The sequence below is a fragment of the Myotis brandtii genome, unplaced genomic scaffold (assembly GCF_000412655.1).
Source record: "Myotis brandtii unplaced genomic scaffold, ASM41265v1 scaffold45, whole genome shotgun sequence".
NCBI lineage: Eukaryota > Metazoa > Chordata > Mammalia > Chiroptera > Vespertilionidae > Myotis > Myotis brandtii.
Genome location: NW_005367209.1, coordinates 6,540,623 through 6,551,994, shown reverse-complemented (window position 1 = coordinate 6,551,994; position 11,372 = coordinate 6,540,623). Strand labels below are relative to the sequence as shown.

Genomic DNA, 11,372 nt, shown 5'->3' with positions numbered 1-11,372 from the left:
TTTTCAGGCTGGCCACACCCCCTTCAGGGAGGGGGATCCTGCTGGGGTGCCTGGCCAGCCTGGGTGAGGGGCTGATGGCTGTTTGCAGGCTGGCCACGGCCCCCAGCCACCCAAGCTCCCAGTGGAGGCTGGCTGGAAGCAGGTATCTGGGATTTATTTATCTTCTATAATTGAAACTTTGTTGCCTTGAGTGGAGGCTACAGCCAGCCAGGGCAGGCGGGAAGCTTGGCTTCCTCTATCGCCAGGGCAACCAAGCCTCCTGCTTGCTCCAGCTCCGTGGCTGCCGGACGCTATCTTGGTTGGGTTAATTTGCATATAGTCACTCTGATTGGCTGGAGGGCGTGGCTTTGGGGCGTGGCAGAGGTGCAGTCAATTTACATGTTTCTCTTTTATTAGATTAGATGGGAGATGGTGACGTAACCATGAAACAATGTACTTCGTTTCCAACGTAACCCGAGGACTGTCTGTATTTGTAATTTTTTATGTAGGTTAGAAGGCAACACAGATGATGACTCAACTTTTATAGCCTTTGACAATTTATAAGACATTCTTTGACAGTCTGTAAAACAGTTCATAAAATATAAATTTAGCCTGTTTGGAAGGCATTTGAAAAGGATTACATTCAACATTCCCATTTTACACATGAACAGGTTGAAGCATGGTGTTTAAGAGTGAATGACTTCCTTGCCGGGTAAAGGCATGTCCTTCAGCAGAACCTTTCCCTAAAGTGTTTTCACTGTGGTGCAGCTTCCTATAAATCTTATTTATATATCCATTTGCAGTTTGCTTCTTTAATTTGATTTTTAGTATCCTGTGTGTCCTTACCATGAGTTCTTTCTGTGCATATAAGAAGAAAGCTCTTGTCCACTGTGTTCTAGATCTCCATTTCCAAGTATGAGAACTGCCCCAAGGATAACCCCATGTACTACTGTAACAAGAAGACCAGCTGCAGGAGCTGTGCCCTGGACCAGAACTGCCAGTGGGAGCCCCGCAATCAGGAGTGCATCGCCCTGCCTGGTAGGCCTTAGAGGGGCATCTTGATGTGTGTGGGGGGGGCATCCAAAGACTTTACACACATGCCTCTGATACTGTGCAGTCTCAGGGGTGGGGGATAAGCTCATTTTATCTATTCCTTCCCTCTTACCAATATTGTGGTTATTTTTTAAAACAAAAATACAGTTCTTAAGTGTGCTCCTAGTGTCTTTTGAAGCAAAATGAAACATCATCTGCTGCTCTGGAGAATCAAATGACAGCTTGGCTCTGTATCATGGAGCCCACTCCATTGTTTTCACCCTGCTCTTCTGTGCAAACCCAGGAATATAATGTAGTAGTCTCATCAGCCATTCTGCTGGGCACCTAATGAAGAGTGCTTCTTATTGACCACTGGGATTAGACGGCCTGCACCTTCTGACAAGAAGGAGAGGAGAGATGCCTGTGTCCACAGCACCTCCTGGGGTGATCTCCAGCCCTGAATTCCTTAATTTATGGCACTTCTGAGGTTCGGGATGATGAGTTAGGGGGTCTGGGGCCAACCAGTCATAACTAAAAGTGTATGATATGTTTGCTCAACCAAGATATCCAGGAAGGGGGACTTCTGTGGCTCCGTGCAACAGCTGAGGCATGTTAAGGGCAGTTGGGTTCCACCACGCCCCTTGTGAATGTCCTTTGGAAGTACTTGATTCAGCTTGTATGAGTGGGCTTCTTGTTCTTTGTCTCATTGCATCTCAAACTCTAATGCACAGCTGAGGATCTGGGGATCTTCCTATCAGTCAGATTCTGGTACAAATCTAGGGTGGGGCCCAGAATCTACATTTGAACAAGCGGTGACACTGATGCCACACTCCAGGAGCAAGTGTTTATCTGCTCTGAGATGATCCCTGACCCATGGTACTGTACCTTTCATTGATCTCACTGACTGTTCATGAGCATTATTGATGGGTACTTTGGTTCTGGTGAAGTTGCTTTGCTCCTTGTCTTCCAAGAAGTATTCACAACTTCTGTGCAGTTCTTTGGGTGGGTTTAGGGCAGTCACAGTAGCAGATTACAGGCTTGCCTTTTTGCTACAGCTTTATCACTTTGGGGTGCCCCCCCCAAAAGGATCTTTTCACCTTACTTTTGGGATAATTGTGCACTTGATTTTATACTTGATGTGAAAACAATGCAGCTTTTGAAGACTAGACTTATTCATTCACCAACTCATTTCTATTCTTGCAGTTTTTAACCCCAGCCTTCCAATATCCATATTTATTTTTCTGCCCTTAAATTTTAGTCTTGTTCTTAATTGTTTTTCAAAAGGAGATTTATAAAATCCAACACTGGCACCAAATAAATGTTTTCTTCTAAGACACAGGAGGGTTGGCCTCATTTTTGAGATCCAGGAAATATGACTAATTTTTTTAAAGCATTTAAAATTCTCGTATTCTGTACTTGATCCTTAGTAATGTGTCTGATACTCTCCTTACATCCTAAGGAAGTACCTAGAATTCAAATCACAAAATCATTTGGTTTTTTATTAATTCGAACAGTAATGTAGTAGTTTTGTGTGATTTCTAAAACTTGTTGTTGTTGTTTTTTTTTCTTTCTCTCTATCCTTTACCAAAGAAAATATCTGTGGCAGTGGCTGGCATTTGGTTGTAAACATGTGTTTGAAAATTTCTACTGCCAAGGAGACTTATGACACCGCTAAATTGTCCTGTAGGAACCACAATGCCCTTTTGGCTTCTCTTACAACCCAGCAGAAGATAGACTTTGTCCTTAAGCAGCTGCGAATAATGCAATCATCGCAGAGCATGGTAAGTTAAAATCCTCAGGACTTACATCTATTGTCTACTGAGGGCATGAACACAGCTCTCACCTGTGATGTGCTTGGTAGGAGGAGTGCTGTGTAACACACTGGAACGGGCACTGGCAGATTCTCTTCCTTTAATACCTTCTTTTTTACCTTAACATTTTAAACACTTTATTAGTCATATCTACTAAATTACATTTGAATAATTACATGTGTATTGAATAGTAATGTGTGTACATATGCACATATCTTTGTGACAACAGTGATGATTTTGTATTGGTTTATCCCTTCATGTTGCTGTTGTGGGGGAGGGGAATGTCACTGCTACTTAGCTAGGTTGAATTAAGCCACCTGAGTCTCAGATTTTAGGTACTATTACAGTGTGTAATATGATTTAATGTTCATCACCCAAGAAATGTTTGTTTGCATCTTCCTTAGGCCTGGCCAGCCCAAAAGGAGAGAGTACCTTCTTATCAAAAGTTTCTAAGCACAGAACCCCAAGTTCTCTTCCCATCTGCTCAGTGCTCTGAGGTGGCTTATAATTGACATTCCACAATCACATTTGGTCTTTTTGAGTTTAAAATCTTAGGCTGTGGGTCTGTCCTCAATTAAGTAGACACAAGACAAAGCTCTTACCAGCACTGGCTTTGGTACAGAGCATTTGGCGGGGGAGGAGTTCTTCTCATCAAGTAGGGAGAAGCAATAGGCAGTACTTCCTTGGGTACAGCCTGCTTCAGGTGAGGATATGGAGTATGGCCTGGGTCCTGGCTACATGTGGCCCTGCATACTGCCTAGAGGGCTATTCTGCAATGGGTAGGGGGTGCCTATTTTTTACTTTTCTACATTTAGTCTTTTTTTTTTTTAAGTGCAACTTTGGTATGGTGTGGAAAACATTGGTAATATATCATAAATGTGGTTACCTCATGGGACACTATGGCCACATTTGATATTTTATATCTTAAAAGTTTTTCAAATTTATAATCTCCATTAGGGACTGCTTTTGTTTGTTTCTCTTTACCTGACCCCCAAATACGGGTCTCTACAGTGTTCTGTCCTTGGCTGTCAGCTGATCTTATCTGTAGTCACTCTTCAGAAAATTGATAGCTTACAGTTTTGCTCATTTCCAATGACTCCCAATTCCATGTGTCTCCAAGAATAGCTGGTTAGAAGGGTTTGGCTATCCCAGCTGGTCACAGATATCCTATCTTCTGGTCCCTCTTCTCTCTTCTTCAGGTTTTCTAGTTCTAGAAGGTTCTGGGTAGTCAAATTAACTGGGACTACCTTTATACAATAAGAATTCACAGTCTTGTGTTAAGCTGTAAATTAAGCTGTAAGTCTAGACTAAGAGCCCAGGCTTATATGGAAAAACAAATAAGCATACTCAACCTAGTCTTTAGGGCAGAGGCTGGCTCGTAGCCAGAAAGAGGTAACCCCTGACAATGAAGAGTGAATTGGGAAGGTGACTAGGGAAGGGCTCTCTGTGCTTTGCTACCACACATGCAAGATGCGGAGTTTGAGGGGTGAGCTGCAGGCTGGGTGGAAGGGAGTTGCTGTAGGTGTGTCTTATGAGGAATCAAGGCCAAATTCTGAGAGGCCTTGTCTACAATGCTAATTACTTTGAGTTTTATCAGGAAAGCAAAGAGAAGTTATTGAAGGACTTTTAAAAAGCATTAACTTTATTTGTTTTCTTTCCTTAAAAAATAATACACATTTCAGAGGAAATTTAGAAAATAGTAATATTAAAAATAGAATAAATATTACTTACTACAACTAAAAATAACTACTATGGGGTATGTCTATTTCTGTTGGGTCTTTCAATAGGAATGCATATTTTTTCCTCAAAAATTGAAATACATAGTACATTTTGTTTTATAACTGGCAAAATTAGGACTATCTTTCATTTCTGGGCTAAACTTTGTACTTTTATTTTAAAAGAATTTGTTAATGCAACAGGAGGGAAATTTCAGTAGAGCAGCAGTCAGAGACTCGCCCAGGGTTTTACTATCCCATTATTCCCTATAAAATTCAATGCCAGCCCTTCCCCCAGCTGAAGATGGGAATCTCCAGTCATCTGAGCTGTTCAGTGCCCCAAACAGGCTTAGTTAATGATTCTGAGGATAGACAGATAACCAATATTTCAGAAATATTGGCAAGATTATTTCATGTATGGATAGATATATAAACCAAGTTTGGGGGTGGCTATCTCTTCATAGCATGTCATAGGATATGGAAATTTTGGACCTTGATTATTGTTTTGCCATTAATCTCTGTGAAATTTTTCATATATTCTCTGAGCTATATGTTTGTCCTTTGTAAAATGGCCATATTAAAGGGCCAAGCATGATATATAACTTAAAAATGATGGTCTGTCCTTATCTGCAATGGCTGAGTCAATGGGTAGGGAGGTTTTCCTGTATCTTTGGGATATTTGTAACTTCATGGTTTTTATTTAGAAGCCTGTTTTGGTCAAGACATTGTTTATATTCATAACTGTGTCTCTCTTGCCTACAGACCAAGCTGACCTTGACCCCATGGGTTGGCCTTCGGAAGATCAATGTGTCCTACTGGTGCTGGGAAGATATGTCCGCATTCACAAATAGTTCGATACAGTGGATGCCGTTTGAGCCCAGTGATGCTGGATTCTGTGGAATCTTATCAGAACCCAGTACTCGGGGCCTGAAGGCTGCAACCTGCATCAACCCACTCAATGGTAGTGTCTGTGAAAAGCTGGGTAGGTATATGGGGAATTATGCATTACTGGAAGTTCATTGAAAGCAAAACCATAGGAGGCATAGTATTGATATATGTAAAATATTCATGAAAAACAGATTGAGTATTGATTTCAAGCATATGAAGCAGAGTATAACTCAGAATTTTAAAAGCAGAAGAAAATTTCCTCTGGCTCTGAATAGTATGACCCATAAACTTAAACAAAAATAACTAATACTACTCAGAGAACCTAATATTCTAATTAACAATGAGATTGATTGGTTTGTTGATCTCAAAAAGTTTGAGACTTGCTCTAAAAGGTTAATTTCTTGGTGTTGGCAGAGAAATGCTGTGGAAGAAAGAATCAAAAATACAAATAAAAGCAAAGGAAAGATCAGAACTGACATAGGGGACAAAAGGGACAGTGGACAGAAAAATGTGTCAGTAGGGAGAAAAATGATGAGTGCAGTTCTGTGACAGAAGCAAACCTGATGTGCTAAAGCTGTACTTGAGTACTGAAGGAGCAAACACTTTGAGTAGCTTCATGGCTTTGCATCTCTCTTCTGGGCTACATTTAGGCTTCTTAAAGCCAGGCACAGGGGCAGCACCTGCAGCACGCCGGTAAGCCCAAGACAAGTGTCCTCCTCCTGCAGAGGGTTCACAAGTAATAGGTGGAATTTTCTAGGCACTTTCGGGAGGCTGGACTCCTTTGACATCATGTCTCATTTTAGGAAGGGACCACAATTTGAAGAACACAGAAGTATAGAAAAGAATTGATAGCACTGTAGAAGTCACCTTAAAATATTACTTCTAAACTTCCTGTAGGGGAGCTTTTTAGCCATTTTGGATCCTGAGTGCTTTGGTGTATTTAATGAATGCTGTGGTCCTTCTTCCCTAAAATATACAAAGATACGATTTTGCATGTTCAGGTGGGTTGTAAAGCCCTGAAGTTTATGCTAGGGCCCATATTTTTGAGGAGCTTTAGAACCCCTATTTGAATGGAAAGATTAGCTTGTTCCCACAGGTCTTTGAAAAAGAAAAACATCTTTTTTCCTCAAGTATAACAATATATTTGACTAAACAGTACATGGTGACTCTAATGTTTTCTATTTTCTCCTTCATTTAATATAGCCCACTGAATTGATTGACAGACTAATGTTAACAACCCATACTGAAAAGACTTTGACCTTAGCCAACATGGTAGGAGCTCTAAGTGTCTCTCTTATGTTTACTTCCCAGCAAACCAGAGCATCAAGCAGTGTCGGACACCGTGTGCCTTGAGGACGGCATGTGGAGAGTGCACCAGTGGCAGCTCCGAGTGCATGTGGTGCAGCAACATGAAGCAGTGTGTGGACTCCAATGCCTACGTGGCCTCCTTCCCTTATGGACAGTGTATGGAGTGGTATACCATGAGCAGCTGTCCCCGTAAGTGAAAAGTGAGCTCTAAGCACTAATGAGTGCCATGTGTACGGGTGACAACTCCTGCAGTGAGGCGGTGCTGTCAGCCTCTGAACATTTGAGGGACAAGACTGGACCTGAGCTTCAGCTCAGATCTGTCAATAGACTGTTTGATGATAATCTTCATATAGAACAAAGCACAATGATACAAGTAAATAAATGTAGGATAGATCACAGAGTACAGAAATAATTGCTCAACTTCAGTATCATATTGCTCCATCCTGTATGACCACATCTTTTTTTTTAAAATATATTTTTATTGATTTCAGAGAGGAAGGGAGAGATAGAAACATCAATGATGAGAGAGAATCATTGATCGGCTGCCTCCTGCACACCCCACACTGGGGGGTCAAGCCCACAACCTGGGCATGTGCACCAACTGGGAACTGAGCCGTGACCTGCTGGTTCAGAGGTCAACTCTCAACCACTGAGCCATGCTGGCCGGGCTGGTCTCCACATCTTAATCTTCTAACTCATAAAGTAAGTGCTTTTCAGTTGGTGACCTCTCAGGTCCCTTTTGGCTCCAACATCCTGAGATTGAGAGAGAGGAGGAGTCCCAAATACATGTAGAACAAGATATTGGGTTCTTCAAATTTATTATGCCATTTAAACAGTCACAATAGAATAGGAATTTTGACTCACAGAGGTTGAATAATCTGTTAAAGAAAAGGGTGATTTAAATACAATGAATTCAGATCTAAAGGAGATAGTGAATTGCAACTTGTGTTTTCTTAACAGCTGAAAATTGTTCAGGCTACTGTACCTGTAGTCATTGCTTGGAGCAACCAGGCTGCGGCTGGTGTACTGATCCCAGCAATACTGGCAAAGGGAAATGCATAGAGGGCTCCTATAAAGGACCAGTGAAGATGCCTTCTCAGGCCCCTATAGGAAATTTCTACCCACAGCCCCTTCTCAATTCCAGCATGTGTCTGGAGGACAGCAGATACAACTGGTCTTTCATTCATTGTCCAGGTAAGATGTCTTGTGTATCCAAAACCAAGTGTTTCACTGCCTATCTGCAAAGAATAAAACCTTGAAAGCTACCTTACTTATATGGATTTCTTTTAAGAAAAAAATAACATCATTTTTGGAGAAGTAGTTTTACATGACAAATATTTTTATTTTCAGTTAATGAAAATAATAAAATTTCAAGTGAGTTGTTTTGCTAACATTCGTTACAAAAGTAATGAAATAAATTCATCATAAAAAACTAAATATTACAGATGTAGATAAAATAAAAACTGGAATTCCTCTTCTCATCTACACTTCATCAGAGAAGTAAAAACGTTTAACAGTTTGATACAGATATCTCTAGACATACCAATGTATATTTTTAAAACTAAAAAATACTCCTTGGCCAGTGTTCTAAGTGGTTAGCGCACTGGCCTTCACACCTAAGGGTCATGCGTTCGATTCCTGGTCAAGGGTGTGTACCTGGGTTACAGGTTCGGTTCCCGGCCTGGTCGGGGTATGTGTAGGAGGCAACCAATCCATGTGCCTCTCACATCTATATTTCTCTCTCTCCCTCTTTCCCCTTTTCTTTCTCTCTTCCCCTCCCTCCCTTCCCCTCTCTAAAAATCAATGGGAAAAAATGTCCTAGGTTAAGGTTTAAAAACTAAAAAATACTATGCATATGATATAGTTCTATAGTTTGCTTTTTACTTAAAAATACATCTTGGCAGTTCTTAGGAGAAAAATTAAAAATAAGTCTTCTGCCAACCCAGAAGTTTCTCTCCACAAATGTAGAAAAGAAAGAAAACCGTTTTATTATTGAATATAAGCTTTAAGCAGACTGTGATGCACATCACAGGCAAGCCACTAATGAGATTGCAAAGACAAACGAAATCTCACCCTTTTAAATAAATGTCCAAGCAGATACAATCCATTATATACATGTTATCAAGATGAATGATAATTTGTCCCCATAAGAGAGGATTTGATGGCACTGTTTGCTGTACATTCCTTTCATAGTTTATCCTGAATTTACCTGGTAATTGGGGTGGCCACCTGTGTTAGGTAATTGCCTTTATCCAAGAAAAGAATAAACAGTCTTGTAACTTTATGGCAAGCAGGTGGTTGCAGCTTGGCACAATGCACTCAGGCTAACTAAAATCCGGAAAGGACTGGGAGATAGGGTGCTATCTTCCTTTATGTTTTTATTTAAAAGAGGTGGCTCCCAGGCCCTTAAGAAAAACATTCTTGGATTGTAGTGCTCATAAGAGGCTTATTTAGGTTTTAAAAAGATTTATATGCATTTCAAAGGAACTGAGGAAGGACTTATACATACAGGTTTTCTTTTCTTTTTTAAAAAATTTTTTGTTAATCCTTACCCAAGGATATTTTTCCATTGATTTTTTAGGGAGAGTGGAAGAGAGAGGGAAAGACAGAGAGAAACATCAACGTGAGAGAAACACATTGATTGGTTGCCTCCTGCATGAGCCCGACCAGGGCCCAGGCTGGGGAGGAGCCTGCAACCAAGGTATGTGCCCAGAACCCTTTGGTTCGTAGGCCAATGCTCTATCCACTGAGCCAAACCGGCTAGGGCAATACAGGTTTTTCTTAATGAATTGTAAGAAAAGGGAGAAGGGGAAAAGGTCTCTTTGCCTTTTGGCAAGAGGAATAACCCAGCCTGCCTGCCTGCCTATCTCCCTCCCTCTCTCCCTTTCTCCCTCCCTCTCTCCCTTTCTCCCTCCTTCCCTTCTTCTCTCTTTCCCTTCTTTCCTCCCTCTCTCCCTCCCTCCTTCTATCTATCCTCCCTTCTCTTCTATCCCTCCTTCTTTCCTTTTTCCTTTTTCCTCTTTCCCTTTCCTTTCCTTCTCTCCCTCCTTCCCTACTCTCTCTATTCCTTCCAGTAGTTGCTTTAAGAAGGAATATACCATGAGTTGGCCTAAAAGCCTGTGCCTAATAGACCTGCTGAGGAGACTGCCCTAAGAAACTAATCCTGAGAAACTGGCCTTTGATTCAGACTTTCAGTAAATACTCAGGAATGTGCTGATAGGCCTCCAGAACAGTTGGGTGAGGGTAGGCAGGTACAAAGACTCCCAGAAGGTTAGTGGGTGAGAACTTCTCCAAGAGCATCTCACAGCGCCACTGATAACAGACTCCCTGTGATTTCTTCTGTTAGAGAAAGGCTGCTGTAAACAAAAATAAAAGGCAAGAGACAAACGGGGGGAAAATATCTGCAGTGTATATATCCAATGATTCCATAGTACGTAAACCTCCTCCCTCCAGGAAAAAAAAGCTAAATGTCAACCCAACAGAAAAAGTGGGCAAAGGATGTAAAGAAGTAGGTACATCGTTTTGCATTCTCACTAAAAATGTAAAAAGGCTCAGATTTCTTCATCCTCATCAACACTGCGTTCATCTTTTTTATTGCAGTTGTTCTAGTTTATGAGAAATTGTATCTCACTGTGGTTTTGATTTGCATCAAATGACTAATGAAGCTGCTCATCTTTTTGGCCATTTGTATGTCATCTTTAGAAAAATAACTATTCAAAGTCTTTGCCCATTTTTTAAATTGCATTATCTTTTTATTATTGACCTATAAGAGTTCTTTATGAATCCTAGATATAAGTCCCTTTTTGAATATATGATTTGCAATATTTTCTTTCATTTTTCTTTCTTGATAATATCTTTTAAAATACAAAAGTTTTACATTTTGTAAGTCCAATGTGTTTTCTTTTATACCATGTGCTTTTTAAAGAAATCAGTGCCTTAACTAACCCAACATCACAGAGATTTATTCCTATGTTTTCTTTTTAAAGTTTCATAGATTTATCTCTTATATTTAGGTTCATGATCCACTTTTGAATTAACTTTTATATGTAGTGAGGTAGGGGACCAAATTCATCTTTTTGCATGTAGTTATCTAGTTGTCCCTGCACCATTTGTCAAAAGGACTATTTGTTTGTTTGTTTTGCCATTGAATTTTTGAGGCATGTTTGTTGAGAATCAGCTCACTGTAAATGTAAGAATTTATTTCTGGGCTCTCATTTCTATTCTATTGGGTGTCTTTACATCAGTATCACTATTTTGATTACTGTAGCTTTGTAGTAAGTTTTGAAATTGGGAAGTCTGTCCTCCAATTTTGTTCTAGCTTGTCATGGCTATTCTGGGTTTCTGGTATTTCCATATGAATTTTAGGATGAGCTTGTTAATTTTGGCAACAACAAAAAGAGATCACATTGAAGCTATAGACCAATTTGGGGTGTATTGCCATCTAACAATTTATGATCCTGGAATGGTTTTCTATTTCTTTAGTTCTTTACTTTTTTTCAGTAATGTTTTATGGTTTGCAGTGTACGTATCTTGTACTTATTTTGTTAAATTGACTATATAAAGTATTTTCTTTTTCTTTTTTTTAAAATTCTTTATTAGTTAAGGTATTACAAATGTGTCCTTATCCCCCCCATTAACC

At 40.2% G+C, this 11,372-nt stretch overlaps 1 protein-coding gene across 1 annotated transcript in view; it reads left to right on the top strand.

The window, feature by feature from the left end:
* Positions 1-11,372, top strand: part of ATRN (attractin) — a 110,060-nt gene that overhangs the window by 36,859 nt on the left and 61,829 nt on the right. Inside the window, exons 14-18 of the mRNA XM_005874754.2 lie at positions 879-1,017; positions 2,602-2,792; positions 5,300-5,519; positions 6,737-6,922; positions 7,694-7,927. Coding sequence (XP_005874816.1) covers positions 879-1,017; positions 2,602-2,792; positions 5,300-5,519; positions 6,737-6,922; positions 7,694-7,927 — 970 coding nt within the window. The remainder of the gene's footprint in view (positions 1-878; positions 1,018-2,601; positions 2,793-5,299; positions 5,520-6,736; positions 6,923-7,693; positions 7,928-11,372) is intronic.